Source organism: Vombatus ursinus, unplaced genomic scaffold (assembly GCF_900497805.2).
Source record: "Vombatus ursinus unplaced genomic scaffold, bare-nosed wombat genome assembly UNPS02014874.1, whole genome shotgun sequence".
Taxonomy (NCBI): domain Eukaryota; kingdom Metazoa; phylum Chordata; class Mammalia; order Diprotodontia; family Vombatidae; genus Vombatus; species Vombatus ursinus.
Genome location: NW_020954652.1, coordinates 13706279 through 13731975, shown reverse-complemented (window position 1 = coordinate 13731975; position 25697 = coordinate 13706279). Strand labels below are relative to the sequence as shown.

The 25697-nt window shown below is 37.0% G+C and overlaps 1 protein-coding gene across 4 annotated transcripts in view; it reads right to left on the bottom strand.

The window, feature by feature from the left end:
• PPFIA2 (PTPRF interacting protein alpha 2) overlaps positions 1 to 25697 on the bottom strand; it is a 664632-nt gene that overhangs the window by 136004 nt on the left and 502931 nt on the right. For all 4 annotated transcript variants that reach the window (XM_027842480.1, XM_027842481.1, XM_027842482.1 and 1 more), the window contains one exon: positions 6509 to 6730. In XM_027842480.1, coding sequence (XP_027698281.1) covers positions 6509 to 6730 — 222 coding nt within the window. The remainder of the gene's footprint in view (positions 1 to 6508; positions 6731 to 25697) is intronic.

Genomic DNA, 25697 nt, shown 5'->3' with positions numbered 1-25697 from the left:
TGACTCGCCCAAGATTGCACAGCTAATAATTGTCTGAGGCTGTATTTGAACTCCAGGCCCAATGTTCTATTTATATGCCACCTAGCTTCTGTACACACACACACACACACACACACACACACACACACACAGACGTATACACAATACATACAATAGATAAATATATACACATGCATATGTGTATATATAAATACACACATGCATAGGTATACAAATATATGTGCACATACATATGCATATATAAATACATATATGTTTACATAAACATGTTGTATATGCATGTATGTGTGTGTGCATAATTTGATTTGAAGAAATAAATTTAGCAGAAGGACCCAGATATCTCCCTCTTGCTCATAAACAAATAATCTGTCTATACTCGCCAATCGCCAGACAAGCTCCTTTCTGACTATTTTCTTTCTGATTCGATGTTCCATGTGAGGGAATTGGTTTTTAACTGCAGGCTGTGTTTCTATAAATAAAGTATGGATTCACAAGTCAAAGAAACAGCTCTGCTCTCTGTGTCATTTGGAAGAGCTAAAATAGGAAGCTATAACTATTCACTGAAAGCAGCAACCTCGAAAAAGAGAAGGAAGGAGTGGAGAGGTTCAATTATATTATGGGCTGTTACACTCATGCTCTGAATCTCGTAATAATGAAATTACTCCACTGTTTTTCTTTTAAAATGCTGACCTGCTGCAATGAAATTGAACCTGCAGTTTCAAGAAAGTGGAATCCAATCTAATTCCATTCAGCGTTTATTGATTTCCTACTCTGGGCACATGTTCACCTCTCCGGGGCATACAACAATGAAGGTCACATCATTTAGTGGAAAGTATGTTACAATTGCTGCAGAAACCTGTGTTCAAATTTGAGCTCTGCCATTCCCTAGCTGACCTTGGGCCAGTTACAGACAATCTAGCCCTCAGTCTGACCTTTAAAATTCTTGGGTTTGACTAGATTTTGTCAGTTGAAAAATCTATGATTTTGTGACATAATCCTCGTCCACAAGTTGTTTACAAATTTATTGGGGGAAGGCGCTAAGGAGGGGAAGATGACTTGCATGGAAAGAAGCATACAAAATGGGTGTGTGGTTATGCTTGAGAAATCAAAGCAAAGCTCTGTAAGAGTGCACAGGAAGGGATTTACAAGGTATTTCTTATTTGCAGGCTTTAAAGGGAAGTTATTTGATCTTAGTCATGATGGAAGAGAAGGATTTCGAATGGCAGAGATGTCAAGGGAGGACATTTAGGGAAAACTATGACTAAAGGTATAGAGACAAATACTTAGAATATGTTTGAGGAATGTCAATTAGATTAGTTTGGTTGGAGCATATGGAATATGAGGTTGGAGTGAGGAGGAGGAGTACGAAATAAAGCTGGAAAACCAATTTGAAATGATACTGTAGATCAGGGCTTCTTAAACTTTTTCTACTTGCAACCCCCTTTTTTTTGCATTTTGGCAGCATTAGTTTATGTTGCATGCTCTGTGGGCATGTGCAGTGCAAAGTGCGCATGCTTTGTGTTCAGAACCAAGGCTACAGTGAAGTTTCCTGATGCGACACGAGCAAGTGCTGCCAGAGTCACCTCAGATTCATTATGCATTTGATTTTTGATTTTGATTAATTTTTGGTTGTTGCATGTTCAGAAACCAAATTTTTCACAACTCCATTTGCGGTCACGACCCACAGTTTAAGAAATGCTGCTGTAGATAATCCGGAACAGTAAGCTATGGTGTTTGAAAAATTCTCCATTGGCAGTTGGGAGCCACAGATGGCCTATCAGCTTTACTTTCACCTTTTCTTCAAGATACAGCTATAGCCCAAGTGCCACCTTTGACGTGAATCCCTTTTGAATTCTTCTAAGAACAAGCATCCTGCCTTTCAAGCTAGCTAATATTGATGATGTGGAAACTTATTCTATAAATACTTAAGCATATTCTTGGCTCCTCCATCAGAATTTAAGCTCCTGGTTTCCTTCTTTGTCATTTTAGCTCTTAGTCCCAGCACAGTGCCTGGCACACAGAAGGTGCTTTAATAAATGCTTATAGATTGGTTGATTGGAGTCGTGTGACCACTTCTGTTGATTAGGATGAATAATTTAGCAGTTTTGTGTAATAAATACATATTGGAGTTAACCTAAATGAAGAGGGACTAGGTGGGAAGTTAATTGTGCAATTCTCCACATGGAGACTAATGAGTGTCTAAATTAGAGAAGCAGAAATAGGAATGGAGAAAGGAGGGCAGATACAAGAGCCATTGGGAATCGCATTGGGGGAGGGGGGAAGATACCTTGACTTTTGCCCATGTTCAGTTTCAAGGGCTGGAAGGCCATCTAAGTAGAGGTGTTCTGTGCATGAATGAAAATATCAGTCCAGAGTTCAACAAATTAGGTTTGCGATACAGATTTGGAAGTTCTTAGCATAGATGTGATGGTTGAAACCACTAGAAGTCTAAAATTGCTAAGACTAAGACAATAAAAAGCCCCATTGATAAAAACTTACAGAAAGGCTCCTTGGGAATGTGGAATGGAGAATGGCAAGAAGGAAAAGAATCGACTGATGGAGGCAAGGTAGAAGTAATTAGAATAACTATGAAGAGAACCGTGTAAGTCAATGTCATGGAAGCCATGTCGGAAGACAACATGAAGAAAGAGAGGGACCATCAACAATGTCAAACAAAGGTTGCAGAGGTCAAGTAGGATGTGGACAAGAGCACCGGATTTGACCATTAAGATACCAGTCATAAAGGGCAGCTAGGTGGTACAGTGGATAGAGCACTGGTCCTCGAGTCAGGGGGACCTGAGTTCAAATCCAGCTTCAGATACTTACTAGTTGTATGACCCTGGGCAAGCCACTTAACCCCCCCCCCAAAAAAATGCCAGTCATTGGTAACATGGCAGAGAGTTTGAGCAGAGTGGAAGCCAGGTTGCAGGGGATAGTGATTATGGGTGATGCTGAGGAAACTAAGGTGAGGGGTGTAGAGTTCTTACTCTAACATAAAGTGAGATATAGAATGATAGCTTGAAAGAATAGTACAGCTAAGAGATTTCCTTATGCTTTTTAATAGAAGAAACCAGACCATATTGACAGGGAAGCAAGGATTCCTGGTTTCTTCCGAAGCTCAACAAAAGGCCACTTTCTAGATCAATCAATGACTAAACAAGCCTTTAATAAACACCTGCCATGTACCAAGCATGCACTGGGATTCATTAAATCTTTCCTGAACTCTCTAGTTAGTACCATCTTCCATCACTCCCCATAATTTACCATATATTTATGTGCTTTTCATTTTGTACACACTTACAAATGCATAAGTGTATATATGCAGATGTATGGAATCAAGAAGACTCATGTTCATGAGTTCAAATCCAGCCTCAGATATTTATAGCCTATAACCCAAGACAAGTTGGCCTAATCCTGTTGGCCTCAGAATCGGCAAACCACTCTAGTATTTTTGAAGAAAACCCCAAATGGGGCCACAAAGAGTTGGATATTATTGAAAAGTGACAGAACAGCTGAAAAAGCACATACACACATATACATAATATAAAATTATATATTGTCTCTTTGGATACAATGTAAATTCCTTGAAGGGTGAGGGTTGTTTAATTTCTATGTTTATTTCTCCACTGCCTAGCACAGAACAATTTTTTAAATAAATATTGATTGATCAAAAAAAATTGAAGATATATGACAGAGATGAAAAGAATGAGGACACAAAGTTTTGAAAGAGAGGGAAAATTAGACTGAATTGCGGTCTTCAAAGATGGAGAGACTATAATAATCAATGGAATCAGGGTGTAGGAGATCCTCCTATAATTGGAGGAAAACCTTCAGTGTAGGCTGGAGCCCATGACAGAGAGCCTGGACATTCGTACCTCCCCAGAAGAGCTCTGGAAAAGGGGAGAAGTAACAGACCTGGCCATCAGGCTGTGGAGGGCAGGGTGGTCACTCTGAGATTTTTTTAATGAACGTAAGGAGAAGTGTCATAAGCCTCCTTATATGCACAATGATTATGAACATTCAGCAGCATTTCCATACCCACTAAGCTCCCATTTTCTCTTTTTTTTTCAGTCATTTCAGTTGGTGTCCAACTCCTTGTGACCCCATTTGGGGTTTTCTTGGCAAAGTATTGTATAGATTTGTCATTTCCTTCTCCAGCTTACTTTACAGATGAGGAAACTGAGGCAAACAAGGGTAAGTGACTTGCCCAGGGTCCCACAGCTAGTACGTGTCTGAGGCCGCATCTGAACTCAGGTCTTTGTGATTCCAGGCCTGGAGCTCTATCCAGTGTGCCACCCACTGCCTCCTTTTTCTCTTAGCCTCTGTCTTTTGCCTGTGCTATCAGGCACCTAGTAATTTCCCCCATAGTTTACTTATTTATCCAGTCAATTAAAAATGTAATGATGGTCCATGATGTGTTGCAATTTTGTAAGCAGAAATTTAAAAAAAAAAAAAGAATTTTTCCTAGGATCTCCCTGCTCTAAAAGCCTGTTAGGTTAGTGACCAACATCTATGAAAAGCACAAGGATTAGCTATAAATTGAGTGAAAGGAGACAGATGGAGTTAAGCTCTAAAGACTTTATAGAACAGGAGAATTTTTATTAAGATTTTACTAAAAAAGGAAGGAACACATTTTGTTAGGGAGGGAAAAGGAGGTGATTTTAGGTATAGAGACTTGAAAATAGGAATGAGTCAATCCTATACGAGTGACAGCAGGCAGCTGTGCCTGCATATGCAATTATAATTTAGATTATCTGGAGATGCATATTGAAGTTTGCTGACTATGGTGATTAGATATGCAAGAAAGATATCTGTGCTGAAAAAAATTCACAGAAGCTCAGAAATAAATTTCAAAAGAAAAGACAGTCATGCAGAGGACTGGATAGAGTCAGTAAGAACATTTTGATTTCACCTTTGCTCCTCTCTAGCTGTGTGAACAAAGACAAGTCATTTAACCTCTCTGAGACTCTGTACTCATCCTTAAAATGGGGATGATAAAAATATCATTAGAGGCCTGTGAGACGCTCAAACGAGAGGATGTGTGTTAAGCATATTATAAACTGGCAGGCATTATGTAACTGTCATCATCCTCATCTTCATCTCATTCTCAATTTTATGGGGTTCAGAAAGAAATGTTCCTGGGTCACTCTCCTGCTATTTTTTGCACTGGATGTACTTCCCAAAGGTGGATAAAAAAAGCAGGTTTTTTTTTTTTTGGTAGCTTAATAAAAATAGGATGAAAGTTCATTTTCTGTGAACTCACAGAAATCATTCTGGGTACATTCTCAGTAGCAGATGACAACAGGGATGATATCAATATTACCATTATTATCAGTATTTATATTATCTCATTCTCATCTCTTTCAGTGGGGTTCAGATAGAAACCATCCCAAGCCAAGTTACTATCCTGTTCTTCACTATTTTATATTTACTGTTCCATAGATTATTACATAGGTAGATACTTTTAGTTGAAGAAAACTATTTTATTATTATTATTACCATCTGATTCTGTGGTTTATTTATTTTAGAAAGAATCTATGATTTCACCCATTTGCAGATCTTACTTTCTCTACTGATTGAGAGCATCTGCAACTTACTTTCTCAGAGTGATGAAGTGAATTGGCAGGGTCCCTCAGCCACTTTGAGTCAGAGGGAAGACTTGAACCCATGTTTCTCAAATTTGGAGGCCAGATCTCTACCTACCACAACAGAATTGACTTACTATTATTATCATTGTTGTTATTACTATTATTATTATTGATGTTCAAAGACAAATATAACAGCTCTTGGAAAAAAGTGGGGTTGAGAGCAAATGGAAAGCTTCCCTGCTCCCCTAAATATTTTATATGCCTTCTCTCCCACACTAAAGACGTCTTTAACAGATGATACAGACATACTTTCATTCCATATTTAGAAATGCCACATAAAATGCAAATATCTGTGACCTTGGGAACAAGAATACAATGACTGAAATTCACAAGGTAATATATACCAGTGTTATTAAACGCAAATAAAAATGGATCCTTGTGGGTGCATAGTGACTAAGGGAAACACAAATTAACATTACATATATTTTATTGTATTTTTATTTATATTGTTAATCATTTCTTGATTACTTTATAATCTGGTTCTGGCAGCACAAGGGAGTTTTGTGGTCTACTTGGGGCCATTGGCTGGTATGTTTAACATGACTAGTATATACTCCTTTCTCTGAATTCTTTTCTGAGAGAAAATTTTGACTGAAGGGAGAAAGGAGAAACTATGAGGGATATAGGACCTTGAAGAGTAGGAGGGGGAAGCCACAGAGGTAGCCATGACTTACCTAGGGTCACACAGTAAATTGCAAGGGCTAGATTTGAACTCAGGTCTTCCTAATTGCAAGCCTAAATCTTTATCTTCCAGGTAAAGTTGCATCTGTGACTGGTATAATTCATACCAAATGATAATCTTTGGAGAAAGAATGTGAGGAATGATGTGATGGTAATAATATTCATTAGGAACTGCTTACCTCTCTAATGTCTCTTTGATATTTGGTATTCATTTCCTCTGTTTTAATGAGGTCCTTTCTGGCAGTCTCTGCTTCCTGCTCCACTTCTCCCACCCGAGAGGAAAGGGCTGCTAAACGCTCTTTCATTTGGACCATTTCATAGTTTTGCTTTTCAAGTAATTCTTGTAGCTCCATCACTTGGCTGGTATCATCTGTTGAATCTATGGAGCCGTTGGACAATCGCTGCAAGAAAAAAAAAATCACAGTTGTATCTTCTGCCTTAATTTAAGATGCAGATTGTAAAAGACTGGATTTGCCATGTTTCTCCTGCCGAGAAATAAAAACTTTTAAAGGAGGTCAGATTTACATCTAAAAATTAAACAACTACATTTTTAAATAAGACCATAATTGGTATTAAGGCATTTTATTCATTTATCTAACATTTATTAAGGACTAACTGTATACAAAGCACACTATTCTCAGTATAGGGAAGGGGAAAGGTTTGAAGAGTATATAAGATTGAAATAAGATACAGTTGTTGCATTCATGGAATTCACAATCTAGCAATATGATAAAATGTACACAATGCTCAAAGTTACAAAAATACATTAGATATATGCAGAAAGGGTAAGGTCATTACACTCTAGGAACAAAGCCTGCTAGACAGGAAACTTTTATGCTCTTCTTTAAAGGATGTGCAGGTATCTGGCAAGAGACAATGGGAAAGAAATTACAATTAGGAAATGCAGATTCATACATTTAAAAAAATAATTGAGCCATTCTTACACAAATGCATTTTTTATTGTAGTGTCTAACAATTAAATAGAAATATTATAATATGCCAAGACTCAAAGCAACTAACATTGTTTTCATTATTTCCACAATTTGCGGGGCTCTTATTTTCCATTTTATTTCCCAGAGGCAGATAAGAACAGATCTTTCATAACACACACTGATATCACTTTTACAGGTCTTCTTCCATCCAGGGACATTAGCCTTCTTTCTCTCCCACCAACAAGACTCTCATCTCTTGGTTACAGGCATTCTCTCTGGCTGTCTCTCATTCCTGCATCCCTCTCCTCCCTCCACTCCCACTACTGATCTCCCAGGCTTCTTTTAAGTCTCAACTAAGTCCTACCTCTTATAGAAAGCCTTTCCTAAACCCTCCTAATTCCAGTGCCTTCCCTCTGTTAATTATGTCCTACTTGTCTTGTATAGAGCTTGCTTTGTACTTTTGTTTACATTCTGTTTTACCCATTAGATAGTAAGCTCCTGAAGGGCAGAGCTTTTTGCTTTTGCCTTTTTCGTATTCCCAAAACTTAACACTGTACATGGCACATAGGAAGAACTTAATAAATATTTGTGAAATTAAATGGAATCTGACCTAACAAGATCCAAGGTGGAAAAACAACAGCACAAGAAAAACATTATGGTTTCTGGCTTGTTTTCTAGATGAGAGAGACAGAGACAGAGACAGGCAGAGAGAGTTAGTAAGAGTATATTAAGCACCTAACATATGCTAGCAGCTAGGTGGTGCCATAGTGTACAGAGCCTTGGGCCTGGAATCAGGAAGACATTTTCCCAAGTTCAAATTTGACTTCAGACACTTACTATGTGAACCTGGGCAAGTCACTTAAACCTGTTTGCCTAGGTTTCTTCATATGTAAAACGAGCTGCAGAAGGAAAGGCAAACCGGTCCAGTATTTTTGCCAAGAAAAGATAAAATGGGGTCATGAAGAGTTGGACACAACTAAACAACATGTGCTAGGCACTGTGCAAAGCACAAAGAGACACAAAGAAAAAGAAAGAGACAAAGAGAGGGCAGACCAACTATACGGAAAACTAAATCATGGAATGAATCATAGAACTGGAAAGAACCCTAGAGAAATGGACGCTTTAAAGATGTCTCTCTAAGCATGACTAGTATGAATGAGCGTAACTTAATGCAGGGCTGAATTCTTAGTGAGAGTTCTATGAATATTTGTTGGATTCCATTGAGGTTGATTCTAATTGATAAATTAGAAAATGCTATAAATTAGCATGGGCTTGAAGCCCAGAAGAAATCAGGCTGGGCATGAAAGACATTAGGTAATTTCAAGTAGTATAAAATCAAACTATAAATGTAACTCCTTGGCCTCCATTGCTGAGTACTGATGCTCACTGCCAAGATATGCATACTCTTTATATTACTGATAAATGGAGGAAGGACAGAGTCATTTTTCAGGCTATTAATTTTTATGGGTCTGATGTTTTTATAACTTATCCTATTACCTATATACAGTTCATCAATCTGATATGAATCCATCAGTCTGAATCACTTTAAAGCTATGATTTATGGGAAAATTCACACATACTCATATGTTCTCAGCAGAATTAGAAGAGAACACATTTTATTTCCTGGACACACCTTCCATTTACTCCAATCATTATTTTCCATTTGCAAACATTAAAATATGAATTATGATGGAGAGTAAAGCACTTTCTCAGACTTTCCAGAGAAACCAGTCAGTTGATTTTCAGTTCTGTGTCAAAACTACTTGAAAGTATTTTTTAAAGATATATATCAAAATGGATGAAATTTTACAATATGTACATATATTAAGGACAGAAATTATTTAATGATCAGTTATTTCTCAAAGAATGTAAATCTCAAGATCTTGAGCATCTCGCACAAAAGCTTTGCCTATCTATTTATGTTTGCTGAATAGGTTGAACCTCCGTTTCAATGGGGTTTGGGGACAGAGGAGAAACATAGCAATCTGCATTCCTAGGAAATGGCTTAGTATCTTGGTACCATGTGGCAAGATGTGATAACAACAAGAGGATAATTTGAGGGCTATAGATATACCAACTAAATCTAAAAACACTGAGAAGAAGATCTTTAGGTAGGCCTCCATGGTGGATCTAATGGAAGACTTGGAGGAATATTATACAGGACTCATAGCCACTGCACCACCTTATTGCCTTGGGGGCATCCATGGCACCTATAAGCATAATGTAGGTTTACTGCTTATCTTTTCTGACTGTGTCTATTTTTACTACTGCCTTGTTTGACATCATGATCATAACCTCTGCTTTTTATTTTTTATTCCCTGGTGGCACAATAAATTCCATTCTAGTGTTTCTTTTTACCTCTGTGTGAATCTTTAGGTTTCAATTCTTTCTTATAAATAACATATTGGTAGATTTGATTTTCTAATTCTTCTGCCACCTCTCACCTTTTTATGAGTTAATCCATTCCATTCACTTTCAAGGTTATCATTCAGTCAACAAGCATTTATTAATCACTTACTGTGTGCCAAACCCTGTGCTAAGCACTGGAAGTGCAAAGAAAAAGGAAGAAACATTCCTTGCCCTCGAGGAACTTAACTTCTTTTCTTATCTTTAGTTACTGTTTAGTTGATTTTTAATCATGTCCAACTCTTTGTGACCCTTTTTGGGGTTTTCGTGGCAAAGTTACCGGAGTGGTTTAACATTTCCTCTTCCAGCTCATTTTACAGATGAGGAAATTGAGGCAAACAGTTAAGTGACTTACCCAGGGTCACACAACTAGTAATTGTCTGAGGCTGGATTTGAACTCAGGTCTTCCTGATTCCAGGCCCACCACTCTCTCCACCATGTCACCTAGTTGCCCTGAGATGACCAATGTAAAGATACAAAGACTGGTGATGGAATGTAACTTTTGAAAAACAGAGAGAAGATCAGTTCAGATAACCTGAAGACTATGTGAAGAAGGAGTTATGCCGATTGATTCTGGAAAAAAAATAAACTGGGGTAATGTTGTGTAGGGCTTTAAAACCTCAATAATAGAGTTCATACTTGATTCCAGAAGCAATAGGAAGTTATTGGAGTAGATTGAGTGGTGGAGTGAGTTGTGTGCCTAAGGAAAATTATTTTGGCAGCAGTGAAGATGGACCGGATTGGTAAAGAGCCTTGAGGCATGAAGATCCATGAGGAGGCTGCTACAATAATTTCGGCCAATAATGAGAACTCAGACTCATGAGATAACTATGAGTACAGAGAAGGGCTCTGATGTAGCACATTTTGTGGAGGCAGAATCAGAGGGGTATATGGGACATTCAGGGAGCACTAGCTCCTTTGGTGTGAAAACTTGCGTGCCATTTTCAGGTCTGCTCATCCACCTTTGATGTCTACCTGTCTACTCTCTGCTGAGGCTCCAAGATGCTGTGGCATACCCAGTAAAGACATCTAGGCAGATGGGCTAAACCAGGTTGAGGGTAATTAACAGGCCAGAAACCCATTGGTGAGTTAGGAGGGATGTCTACCCCAAGCACATGAAGACCTCTCCTGGCAAAATGGGCAGATGAGAACAATTTGTCCCAATGTCCTTGAAGGTGGCTGAAGCAGGCAATGTGGAACACTTAGAGCTTGATCAGACATCAGTGACTCCAAGGTCATCTACTGTGTCCTGGCCATCACCAGTGGTCTTGACTTTTGTTTTGCCTCTGGACTTCAATGATTCTAGAAGAAAGAATGAGGTTGACGACTTTGTTTACTGCCTCACTTAAATCTAATTCACACACAAGTCATGACATCACCCCTTGATGTCACTGGTCTTCTTTGAAAAAGAAGGACGAAGAAGAACAACAGAATCAGGGATTGTGTGTGTGTGTGTGTGTGTGTGTGTGTGTGTGTGTGTGTATTTTATCTCTCTAGCCATCTCTAAACTCCATAATATAGAAGTTATGCATTACCAAAATTGTGTGTCTCCTCCAGAATCTAATCCAATTCCCTCTGTTCAGTAGGTACTTATATTAGTCTGTTGTGTTGATTCTTTGTTTAATAATCTAAGATGCTATAGCAGGAGGAGATATGCTTGGCTTCGTGTGCCTTTTACTAAGGCCAGAAAGAGAAGGTTGCAAAGAATCATATGTAGGCTTGAAGTAAGAAGTGTCCCAAAGAGCTATGATCTGCCTCAGGAAGTAGATTCTCCTTCCCTGCTCATCTTCAGTTGAAGTCAAGGGCCACTAGTCTGAGATATAACAGAGGGGATTCTTGGTCAGCAACAGGTCAAACTAGGTGGCCTTGAAGTTCCTTTCCAGTGCAAAAATTCTGTGACTCTGTGAACTCACATACCTCATCCTCTCAAAACTATTTCACCTCAGTGAAGCCTGGCCTGTTTCTATAAATTGACTAGTTTTAAGTTTGATTGGTCACTCTTTCATCACTTTATACTTTCCATTTATCTCAGCTTTCTAATCTTACAGAAATATATTCTCCAGAGGGAAATATAGTATTGTACTACTTTCTTATGAAAATCGTGCCTGTACAATATAAAACAATTATCTGTTTTTTTCCCTTCATCTTTCTAAGCTTATTCAGTGCCTGTCTCCAAAACAAGTATTTCTCTATGTTAATTGAAACCTTCATTAAAGGAGGACGGAGAGGAAAATATTTCTCTCTTTTCCCTACCAATTTCCTGGAAATAATGAGATATACGGCAGTTTTAATAAAAGCTTAAATGACTGTCTCCAATGAGATTATTGAAGTTAAGAAGTCTAAGGAGTAACTAAAGTCTTTTCTAGACTTCCTGGAATTTTCTCTTATGTATTGCCACATTGGATGTACCAACTATGGAAAACTTAAGTGAAAGCATGAGACAAGATTTGCATGTGATGCACAACCGTGGATAAGTTAGAGTTCATTACTACAGCTAATTTCTAAATCAATGAGATTTCACTTGAGAATTTGAGCATGTATTACTACATTCCAAAATACCTTCAAAGGAAAAAAATAGAGAAGATTATGTATAGAAAGTATCCTGGCATAAAATGAGATAATTTTTATTTTAGTAGAAATACTTTTTTCTCTTTTTCCTAGAGTTTTATATTTTTTTAATCGATGCAGATTGTTGAGATCATTGCATGGTGATATTTTTTTCCTCTAACCCATAAATGTTATATGAGAAGCGTAATGATTTCAGAGGGGTTTTTCCATTTTTATTGAAGCAGAGCTGGGTAATCATAATTCTGGTCTCCTAAAGTAAAATGTTAATTTTGAACTTTAAAAATTAGATTTCTCAATATAAATCCATGTCAATTCCATCTTAACCAACCTTATATGTTGCAATGATCCCAGTGAGCTAGTAATGAGAGTGTACTTCATTAATTAACAGAGCTTAAGCATAATATAACAAACTAGTCTATGGTAAGTCATTTCAGACCTAAGCCTTCCAACCTAATGAATCTCCAGTGTGAAATATTCTTCTTCAGTGATCTGTGAAAGCACAGGTGGGCAGAGAATAACTCTCTGACCTGGTCTTTTTTCTCTCTTGAGTAAAGATTTCATTAATGTCATCACACAAACTGATGTGCCTAGTCTTTGTAGATTGTTTTCACTATAAATGGTGGCAGCAATACAAGTGCTGGAGGGGGACCTACCTCAGTATCACTACATGAAAAAACCAAAAAAACTCCTGGAATAAATGCCCATCAGGAAAAGTCAGCCTCAAAGAGCCAGATAAAACAGGATCAATTATTTTGTGTCGATGTGCATGCTCATACACAGATCTGCATAGGTACTCCAATTTCTTTAGTGATGTTTTTATAATACTAACCCTAATATGTAATTAGGGCAGCTAGGTGACAAAATGGATAAAGTACTGGGCCTGGAGTCAGGAAGATTCATCTTCATGAGTTCAAATCTCACCTTAGACACTTACTAGTTGTGTGACCTTGAGCAAGACACTTAACCCTATTTGCCTCAGTTTCCTATTCTGCAAAATGCTCTGGAGAAGGAGGCAAACCTCTCCAGTATCTTTGCTATGAAAACTCCAGATGGGGTCATGGATAGTCAGACATGATTAGAAGACAACTGAACAACAACCACAAGCAGGATATAAAATAATTCTCCATGTTTTGGACAAGGACTTAGTTTAGTCTAAGCCCCTAATTCAGTCTCCTGATTGGGATACAATGAAAAAGTCATGGAGTATAAAATGCAATAAAAGCATTTTATATCTAATCAAAGATTTTTAAATTACTTTAAGCTACTAAGTGATTTGTCCAAGATCGCATAGTAAGTAACAGACCTTGCTTGGTTTGAACTTTCATCCCCTAATTCCAAATGCAGCACATTTTCTGTTGAACCATGCTGGAAAATAATGAAGCTTTCATCAAGAATCTGTATTGATTTTGCTTGCACTTTCAACTTCCCAATACGGTAGAATGTCCTGCTCCCCATTGCCCATTAAAAAAAAAGAGTAGCCTTGCTTCCATCTCAAAGAATGGCTCCACAAAGTAAGTTTTTACCCCCACCCCCACTGGCAACATCGTGTTGCAGCTATTATTTCTGACAATGGTTCTGAGTTTACCCAAGATGAGTTGGATGAATTTTTGGACAGGATGCTTATCCCAGCTGTCACCATCATGCATCACCACCCCCTAGCAAACCATCAGGCTGCAATGATGATACAGACTGCTAAAGATACCCTGAAGCAGACTGTTTTGGGGAGGTTGCTCAACAAGCCTCACCATGTTTCTTATTACTCAATCTGTCATGTCATATTCAACAATGGTAGTCAGCTCCATTGAATCATTAACAGCACAAAAATCCAAAGACCTGCCTCAACTATCCACATCCAAATTTGACTGATTTTAAGATAAGCAAGAACTCATTGTTCTCTTTCTGCACTATTCCTTCACTTATTTAAAAAATATATTTTACATTCAAATTTTATTCTTTTGATTTTATATAGCTTAAACTTCTTCTTTCCCCTCCATTTTACTCAAAGATATCCCATACAACAAAAATTTTTTTAAAGAAAAAAAGATGGGAGAGGATTCTGGGAAAATGGCAGAGTATGTCAGAAAATTCCAAGCTCTCAAGATTTCCCCCCATAAAAAGAGATAAAATAGCACCTCAGAGAAAATAAAGTGCCACAAAAAATAAATGAGAATGGGGGCACAACAGGGGCCCTCCTGGGACAATCCTGGAAGATCAGAAGAAAAATCCTAGGAGAGATTTGTCCCAGTGAAGAGTAAACACCTTCTGGCTAGAGTCCTCCTTAACAACAAGTGGCAAGCCTTGGGGTTAGCTGGTTTGGGAGGAATTTTTACCACAGGAATTTTTACCCTCAGGATAGTGAAGGGAGTTGGACATCTGAACTGGGAAAGATTGAGGGACCTCTGCTGACAAGGAACACCAGACCCAGATATGCTGAGGAAAGTGGGGAGGGGCAGAAGGAACTAGCACAGTGGGGCAGGATGCCCCCTGGCTGTGGGCACTTACAGGAGGCTGGAGGTTTGGCTTTGGTTTCAGTCTAGAGAGGGGAATTGAAGATCTGGCGCAAGAGGCACCATCACCCATAACCCAGGACTAGAGTGGATTACAAAAATTAAGCTATTACTACAAAAAAAAATGCACAGGCAAAGGAGAAAGAATCCAACCATAGAAAGTTATTATGGGAATAGAGAAGACCAGGGTTCATCATCAGAGGAGGATATGGAAGCAAAGAAACCTTCTTCTAGTCCAAAGAGTAATGTTAAATGGTCACTTACCCAAAAAGAATTCATAGAAGAACTTAAAAAAAAGACTTTAAAAATCAAATGAGAGAGATGGAGGAAAACCTAAGGGGGAAAAAAAGAATAATCCAAGAAAAACAAGATTATGAAAAGAAAGTCAACCAATTAGAAAAGGAGATAAAGAGTCTTACGGAAGAAAATGACACCATGAAAATCAGAGTTGAGCAAGGTGAAGCCTGCGGAGATCAAGAAATAATTAAACAAAATATGAAGAATGAAAACATAGAAGAGAAAGTGAAGCATTTTTATAAGAAAAACAACTGATCTGGAAAACAGATCAAGAAGAGAAACCATAAGAATAATCAGACTACCTGAAAGCTATGATCAAAAAAAGAATTTTGATACAATAATATAATAAATAATTGAAGAAAATTGTCCTGAAGTATTAGTACAAGGGGAAAGTAAAAATAGAAAATAATCCATCGATTATCACTTGAAAGAGATCCTATGAGGAAAACTCATACGAATATCATAGTCAAATTCCAAAATCCTCATCTCAAGCATAAAATATGAAGAGCAACAAGAAAAAAATTTAAATATGATGGTGCCATAATTAGAATCACACAAAATTGAGCAGTGGAGATGCTAAAGGACCACAGGTCTTGGAACACTATATATTGAAGAGCAAAAGAACTGAGATTCCAGCCGAAAATATCATACTCAGCAAGATTAAGTATAATCCTGAATGAAATAAAGAATGGACATTTGATCAACTGTCAGCCTTTAAGGACTTTGTTTCAAAAAAAAATGAACTTAATAGAAGATTTGACACACAAGAGCCAAAAGAAACATAAGGTACATACCAAAGACTGATTACAAGGGATTCAATAAGGACAGACCATTTACTTTTTATATATGTAAAATGTATGTCTAAGACTAACATTAGTAATTGTGTAATTTATAAGAAAGATAGGGGTAGACTTGAGTATGATATGACTTTACAAACCATTTAGGAACAGCTAAAAAAAGTAATTATTTTATACAAATGAGGTGGAAGAGAAAGAATCAACTCAGAGGAATTAGATGGGTGAGGAAGGCTGGTAGTTTTGGTAACCTACTTTCACAGGGAATGTGTTTAAGAGGGAACAATACATACATACATACATACTTACATACACATACATATATCTACATACACACACACACATATATATCTAGAAGAGTGTAAAAGTCTTCTAAATTCAAAAGAAATAAAATAGTAAGGGATGGGCAGGGGGGAGATGATAAAGGAGGGATCTCTAGAAGAGAGGGTGAGGAAATAGGTTATAGGGGGTCACAGAAGGGTGTTTAAATCTATGGGAATGGGAGGATAGGGAAGGGATCCTGGGGTGGGTAGGCTAAGTAATAAGAGGGAAGGGTAGTGGGTAGAAGTAAAGTAGAGGAATCAGGAGGGATAGGAAATAAAAGCAAAGATCAGGAGTAGAATTTGTTATGGAGAGTATATGTATATATATGTTCATATGTATATATGTATATATGTATATATACAATATGTATATATGTAATATGTGTATATATGTGTATATATATATATATATAATATGTATATATAAATATATCCGCGCTTAATTGTAGCCTTCAAGGGTGGGGGGGGAGAACAAAGTAAAAAGCGCACAGCAGAGAACAAAAGACAACTTAAAAGAAAGCAAAGAAAAGATGGACGGCTCTCAACACAAAGTGTAGTATTTATCATACAGGCTTTCTTGAAATGAAAATTTATCGCTATATAATTTGAACCCTCTCATGTTCTGCTATGCACATGACATGTTTTTTTTTCTTACTTTATATTTAAGTTTCAATATTTAAGTTTATGATATGTGTTTCTTTTCTTTATTCTGTATTTGAGTCCTGGTGTTTGAGTCTAAAAGAAAAAAAAAAGATGAAGAGAAAAATTTTCAAAACCATAAATAAAAATGGGAAAAAATAACATTATATGAGGCGTTCTATACTTATGGCCTGACTCCCACAACCCTCTGTAAAAAAAGAATAGGCAGGTGTCTTCTCATATTTCTTCTTTGGGACTGTCTGTACTTCATAACTTTACCACATTCGCTTTTAATCGTGTTGTGGTGGTTGTTCCATTCACATTGTTCCTTCTCTACACAGAATCATTGTATATTGTTTTCTTGGCTCTGTTTATTTACTTCACTTTGCATCAGTTCATACCAGTCTTCTCATGTTTCTTGGTATTCATCACTCTTACAGTTTCTGAAAGCACAGTAATGTTTTTTCACATCCATGTACCACAATTTGTTCTAAACTGACATGGATGAAGAGGATCCATGAAAGGTTTGAGCATAGACGAAAAGTTTTGGAAAAAACCTCTATAGTAAGTGGTTTAGCGAATTGATTACGGAGGTGTAAAAAACATACCTCGTCTCAGTGAGGGCCTAGGTCAGATTATATAACATAGATTTGTAATGGATCAAGTTGTCACAGCTTCATGATTTTCTCCACCATAGTTTAGCAGCAGCAGGTGAGTATGAACAAAGACAGATGGGGGAAATAATCAAACTTGGCAGAGCAAGATAAGTGATAGGATAAGGGGGAAAGACAGACAAATGGAAACAGAGAGCAAAGACAGAGACTCAGACACAGATACAGGCATAGTGGCAGAGAGTCACACAGACACAGAAAGAGACCAAATAGTCAAATGGTTATGATCTTTGGTTATGGTCCTTGGGTAGCAGGCCTATAGTCTTTGCAATTAAGTCTGTGTTCAATCTCCTCCCAATTTCCTAGAGCCTGGGGGAGTTTGCACTCTACTGAAATCAAAAGGCAACAACAGTCGTTTCCACTTCAGGAAGTAGTTTTAGATGAAGCCTATGGGGGAGGGGTTCTTCAGGTACTTTCCATCAAATAATGTAAGTATTCATTTTTGCTTGAGATTCTTTAGCAAAACAGTCTCACTTTTAATGTGAAATCCCTTCTCTATGCAGAACTTTATAGCTTATAAAAGAGACAGGGTGTTTTTATTGATTTGTTTTTATTAATTGCATCATTTTACACTCTGTATTATATGATGTTTTAAATGTTACTCATTTTCCACATTTTATTAGTTGCACATTGTCAAAGAGAAGTGGTACATTTAACAAAATTATTAGTGATTTTATAAATTTATTTTAAATTGTTAAATAATGAATATAGACTACAAAGCACTTAAGAAATAGGAATTGCTACATAAATACCATTTAATTGGGGATATTCAGCTATGCTTCCTCTACGTGAGTTACTCTTCGTGAGTATTTAGGAACTGTTAATTTCCAGCTTGTAAGAGTCAATGGCCATTGCCGCTGCAGGCTAAGGTATTTTTACCTAGTAGATTATCCTTTTTTGGGGGGGGGGGGTTGAGTTTTTTTGGGGGTGGGGCATCACTAATTTCTCCTTTCCCTTAGCATCTTTTTCAACCCAAATCCTACACATTGCTTCCTCAACATAATTGGTGGATCCCTATTAGTCTAATATAGTTTGTGGGTACTGTGGAGTTTGACAAAATGAAGTGTCCCCAAAAGTCAGCAGAGCTGAAGTTTCTTTACTAAGTGTTTCCCTTTACTTACAGTAGAGACAAGCCAGCACAGTATCTTGTAGGTAACAGATACTAAAGAAAGTTGTGGAACTATTGTCACTATCCTCTATTGTCACTCTAGCAGGTTTGATCAGGAAAATGTAATAATTGGGAGGCATTAGTGAGAAATAACAGAGAAGAAAAAAAAAGAAGGAAAAGATCAATAAAATATTTTTTAAATACAGAAATAAGCAAAAAGAAGTTCATGAGAGGACAGAAACATAAAGGATAATTTTGTTACTAACTTCCTAAATTTAATATATACTTTTAATAAATCCTATGCAATGGAAATTCATATACAATTATCTCTTTTGCCTCCTTTGTATATGGCAATGTTTGTTTTTTGCTGATTTTTGTTAAATTCACAATAAGAAACAAAGCACTCTTTCAGTTATTATTATTTATTATTTTCTAGATACAAATCTGGTAAACTCTGGAGTTACCCCCTCTTTATTTGTAGAAATAAAATCATAAAATTCCTTCAGAGCACAGTCTAAGTCCCATTTTTTATATTAGACCTTTGCAGTTCTCTACCCACATTCCCATCTTATTAGCGCTCTATTCCTGCTGAAATTACTTTGAATATACCTAGAATATGCTTATCTGTATGAATGACATTATTTCTCCTAGTGCTAGTAGAATATAACCTCCTTGATAGCATTATTGTTGGGTTTTGTCTTTTTTTTTTTTTAATACCTCCAATGCCTAGCATAGAGCTTGGAACAAGGTAGGCTCTTAGTAAATGTGGCAGAATTGAATGAGAAAGAAAAGACCATGGTCAAGTTCTTAAGGAATTTACAATCTTATATACCAGGCACACAAATAAACTATTAAAATCAATATAAATAAGGTAGGATCTGATTAAAAGCATCAAGAGGTCAAGGACAGCGATTGGTGGAGAGGAAGACCACTTTTCCCTTGGAGGAAAGAAAGAGACAAAGCAATGAATCTATTAGTAGGAACTTTCAGGTTTTAAGAATCTTGCTTAGGTCACTTTAAAAAGCAGGAGGATACTCATTTCATCAGGGATTCATTTATGCTCTTTGACTTGAATTAGATTTAATGAGCCAAATGATTCTGAACTTAACCTGCAAATGGACAGATGCTACACATGGGATATACCCATTTCAGATCAGCCTGTCATTTAGAAAATACTAAGGTATATGCCAAAATTTCTCATTAACTGTGCATTCTCACAAGATTTGAGTTCAGGCTAATGACACTTTAATCTTGATGTGCTTGACAGAAAGCCAACATTTCAATTCTGGAAGACCTTTTCTTGGTCACTTTACCCATGATTCATGGGTGACCAAGTAAATATCTAAAGAAAGCAGACGTCTTAGGTCTGAGTGTTGATATGCTATATCAACGCGCACACACACACACACACACACACACACCCATAAATGCTAAATGGCTTTCTTGAACAACAGTGATTGCCATAGGGCAATGGCTTGAGTGTAACCACAAAGGATATTATATTTGCTAACTATCACTGTTAGTTTTTGATCTCTTTAGACCTGTCAAAGAAAACCTAACCTAGAGCTCATCTGTCAAGATTTCATAAAATATAAGATCCATTTGCAACTAGCCTGAGGGATCTTTCCTAGAATGGGTTCTCATCCTAGAAATAACCTTCCACTCCCCAAATATATCACTACCCTTGGAAATGAAGAAGCAGCAATATGTTTATTAGCTACCATGTTCTACCTAAAGTGTAGAATAGTCAGTGAAAAAGAACACTAGAAGTCAACCTATCAGCCTTTGAAGAATGCTATATTTTGGTAAACACATACCTTACTAAGCAAGAAAAAAATTTAGACCAAGGAAAGTAGAACATAGAAGAAGTTCAACTATGGCTCAGACCTAGAGTCAAATAACTTTCTAGATTTTCTTTCCATAATTAGCCAGCCATGAAATTGTTCATGAATTTAACGATTCATTACTCCTGAAAAAATAGACAAAGTGCTGGCATACTTAGACACGCATTTCTGACTATATTGTGATCTAAAAATAGTTTTAAAATTCTTCAGCATATTTTAAAGTTTAAACATAAAAAGGTTTATTAATTTGGTATAGAAAAAACAGAGTCATCAACTCTCTTAGACAAATCAGATGTTGCTAAAAATAATTGGGTTTCATATTTAACCAGAAATTCACAAATGGTCTTAGATTCCAATCAATGTAAACCAACTCTTAGATAATGAGTTTGGAAATAGACATTTCTCACACATAATATTAGCATAGTGCCTACTGTAATGTTCTTGGCCCAGTAGGCATTGATAAATATTGCATGAACTGAATCAAGGATATAAAAAATTCAAGTGAAAAAGAGTGGAGATAGTGGTTTATTTGGAATCATAGGAATTTGGGTACGAACCCCACTTTTACTGTTTCACTATGTGATCTTGGGCAAGTCATTTCCTCAGGGTTGTTCCCTCAGGTGTAAATTGAGAGTTGGGCTAGGAGATCCCTTAAATTCATTTCAGCTTTAAATCTGTGATCCATGATCTTATGATTATAAAGCCAGTACTGTGAGGAAGGTAAAATAGGCATCTCCATTCACATTTTTCACAGATGAAGATTTCCTGACAGAAAGAGGGTTGGTCTTATCACTTGTCCAATTCAAACTGGGTTATTATGGAGCTGAAATAAGAATCTATATCTTGTGAATTTTGTCTCACTTTTTTGGGGGGGAGGGGTTTGTTTTTGTTTTAGAAAAAGCAAGGGATTGTAGTCCTCAGCAATTAAACATCTTAAATAGTGCCAAAAGAAATAGTCTATAGTGAATAGAGAGCTGTGATTAGAGCCAAGAAGACCTGAATGCCCCATACTTGGAATGAACTGCCATATCCCCTTCTCTCAGAATTCTGTGTTTCCTTCAAAATTCTTGCACAAGTAATACCTCCTACATAAAGTCTATCCCAATTGTCAGCAGCTAGTACTCTGTCCTTCCAAATTTACCTTGAATTTATTCTACATCTACTTTCATATATATGTAACCTAGGGCTCAAGTCCATTTGCATAACGCACAAGAATCTCCTTTTTAGTGGAGAATGGTTACTCAATGCTGAGTGCTTGCATGCAAGGTAGAGTTAGTGAGAGCCTGGAGGAAGAGAGATCCTGGTTCTTGTAGCATCCAGCTTTGAAAGATTATATGCTGGGATACAGGTGCTCTTCAAGGAAAAATTCCTGGAGGTAGGAATTAAACTCAGAGGAAGTTGAAGAGGAGCTGGTGCCTCAATCCTATCTTGTCCAGTTTATCATGTCAGGGACTGTGGGGATTTTTCCTTGGGTTAATTATATGATTTTCTTGCATTTACCTTATTTATGTATATGTTATATTCCTTGATAGAAGATAAGCTCATTGAAGACAAGCACTGTTTCACTGGTTTTTTTTTCCTTACCCCAACCACCTAGAAAAGTTTGGGGAAAATAGTAAGTACTTAAAAAGTGATTGTTGATTGCCATATCAATATGTATTATTTCTTCTTGATAATAAAAAAATAGCCTTGGAAAGTAAATTTTAAAATTTTGGTGAGTGAGTGGGGCAAAAAAGTAACTGCCCTAGGCCAAGTATAAAATTTAATAGAAAGGAAAAAAAGGTTTAGATGAATGATATATTATTACAAGTGAAAAAGAAAAATAAAACTTCAGCACCAGGAAACATGAATGTAATCACAGAATGAAAAATCACTAAGGTCACTTCATCATCATCATCATCATCATCATCATCATCATCATTATCATTGCTTCAAAGGCACAGTATCTAGGATCAATAGAAGGAAAAGCAAGTGAAGAGAGGACCATTCAGATTTGGATTCAGTAAGACTGGATTAAAATCCTCAGATACTTAATAGATGTGTGTGTGGGGGGGGTGAGAGGGAGAGAGAGAGAGAGAGAGAGAGAGAGAGAGAGGGAGAGCGAGAGGAATACCCTTAACCACCTCACTGAGCTATACTTTCTTCGTCTGTATAATGAGAGGACTGTCCTTGCTGACCTCTAAGACCCATTCTAGCTAGAAATCTATAATCCCATGCACTGTCTTCTCCATTAGAATATGAGTTTCTTGATGGCAGGGAAGATCTAGCTTTTGTATTTAGCAGTGCCTAGTAAAGTGTTTAGCTCATAGAAGGTTGTGAATAAATAAATGACTTGTACTCATTCATTCATTAATGGAGGATGGGAGGGGATGTTTCTTCAATGTGAAGCAGTTAAAATGAAGATAAAAATTATGCAGGTTGTATAAGCTGATTTTCTTAGAACTGCCTATTTTCAAAAGTTTAATCTTAATAAAGATCAGTCGTGAAAAGTCAAGGAAACCTGGATTCAATCCTGCATCTGATACATAATAGTTATAGGACCTTTGGCAAGTCACTTACACTTTTAATTTCCTCACTGGCAACTCTCTAAGACCATAAGCACAAAACAGGTACCCACCCACCTGAAGGAATCACAGGTTGATTACAGAATAATCTTAAAAATATAATAACATTAAAGATAAACTTAAAAATCTTAAATGCATGGCTACTATGTTCTAGGCACTGAGATACGAGGACAATAATTAAGCAACCCCAGTCCTCAAGAAACTCTGTTTTGGGAGAAAATATGCACATATATACCACCACCACCAACTGAAGTGGAGGGGAAGTCAGGAATATCTTGTTCCCTGATTGACTAGAAATCGGACCTATAATTAGCAATTTCTACACTCTGAGCAATGCCCTAAAATCATCTTTTTAAGACAAACTCCATTTTTGTGGGGAGAGATTCTAGGTCCCCTGTTGGGAGAGGTAGAGCGGCAAGGCTAGAGATGTTAGGACAATATAGCAAGATAGAAGTCAGAATGACACCAACCTAGATTGCAGTTTTATGGGGGGGGGGACACCATCTTGGAGTGATCTACTTTAGCTAATTATTCTTGCTAACTATAAAAGTTGTAGTATATAGAGAGCAGGCTCAGAGTTAGGAAGACCGGGATTCAAGTGTCACCTCACCTGGGCAAGTCACTTAACCTCTGAGAGCTTGAGACAACCCTGTAAGCCTATCTATAGAGAGAACTGAAAAAGGAAGTTAAGCTCCCTACACAAGTGAAATGATAGATGTGATTAAAAATCTTGCTATCCATGTGCTAAACTTAGGTTGAAAGCCCTATAAGCACCCTCCCATATGAGAAAATCTGTCTCTTTCCTTCTCAGATTTTCATTAGGCATACCCTGGGTGTGTCTATGGAGTCATGAAGCATTGGACTTTATTGAACAATTGAACAACACAGACATGTGAATGGACCATTTTCATTATAATTTGAAAAAAAAACAATTATGAAATGGTAGTTGCCGATTTCTCCTTAGTAATATTTTTTTGTAACACTGCTGCAAATTCCTGATACTTTTCCCCTGTTAAAATTGCCCCTTGTTTCCTAAACTTAAAATCTATAAGCAGAACTACTACCCATCATGTAATTCCTTTTTAACCCATTTCAGTTCCTTTACTGTGGGTCCTCATATAGCAACTCTGCTCTGCAGCTTTGGTACTAGCGGTTGGGGGTAACAAGTTGAAGTTTACCTTAATTGCTTTTTCCATCAAGGAGACTGATCCTCAGAATAGAAAGCATAAGAAGAAGGAAGGAAGGAATAAAAGCCCAAGGCAAAAGAGGAACTAGGGCGTGGACAGCTGCTCTAAATTCTTTCAGTTCATTTGGATGAGGCAAATTATATCTGAAGATACTGAAGAACTTTTAGTTGTGATTGCTCAGGTGCTGTGAATGAGGAATGAGATAACTTGGGGTAGGTTCTGGAGGTCTGGGGATTGGCAAACACTGCCCCAGTCTTCAAAAAGAAAAAAAAAGAAAATGGAGTCTAACTATAAGCCCCTAAAGTTAATAATTATCCTTGGCAGAATTCTGGGAGAGCTTATTAGATGATAGGATTTAATCATTCAGAAAGGGAAATGGGAATCACTATGAGTTCACTTTGGTTGATCAAACACTAGACATTGAAGACTAGGTCTAAGGTTCCTCAGCTATTACATGAGGTTTAATGATTTCACAGGACCATTTTTAGGTCCAAATCTATTATCTCATGATATGAGAAGAAAGACTAGTTGGTATAGTTGCTAGAGAGTGAGTCGCTGCCTCAGGAAAACCTGGGTTTTCCTGCATTGCACACAGTAATAGCAACATTATTCGATGATCCACTGTCACAGCCTTAGGTCTTCTCAGCAATGCAATGATTCAAGAAAGTTTCAAAAGACTCATGATGGAAATGCTATCCAGATTCAGAGGAAGAACTATGGAGTCTGGATGAAGATTGGAGCATACTGTTTTCACAAAGAGTCAGACACAACTGAAAACAACTGAACAACTAGTGCTTTTCAGCAGTCTTTCTCCAAAAACAGACATTTTGACTTTCTAGTAGCTTTTTAGCTATACCACAGTGACTCCCCACTAGCTGTATCATCACAATAAAATCACTAAAGCTGTCTGAATCTCAGTATCCTTGTGTGTAAATACAGAGATAAGGCGACCTAAAGTACCTAATTCACATAGCTTTTGTGAGGTTCAAATGAGGTAATGAATATATGAAATTCTTTGCAAACTTTTAAAGAGCAATTTAATATCAATTATTATCATGTCATAAGATTGAGAACCAGATGGAAACTTCAGGGTCCATTTAATCCAAAGACTTAATTTTGCAAATGAAGGAATGGGTCCAGAGATGCTTGCTTGTGGGAATCACACAGCAAGTAAGGAGTGGAGTGGGAATTTGGGAGTCTCTGAATGCTTCCAATGTCCTCCTTTGCTCCAGATGAGTTTGCAGCTTTTACACAGAATGGATGCTCTATTACCATGTAGAATTTGTGAGTTAGAATAGTTTTGTATTTTGTTATATACAATATATACTATATATGCTATATATAATTTCATGTTATGTATTACATATACACCTACAAATGTTATATATTATATATAAAATTATATATGATTAGATATTACATATAATTATGTTATACATTATGTTTACTTTTATATTATATACATGTTACCTATATATTATATATTATAACACATTATACGTGTTATCTATACATGTATCTATATATA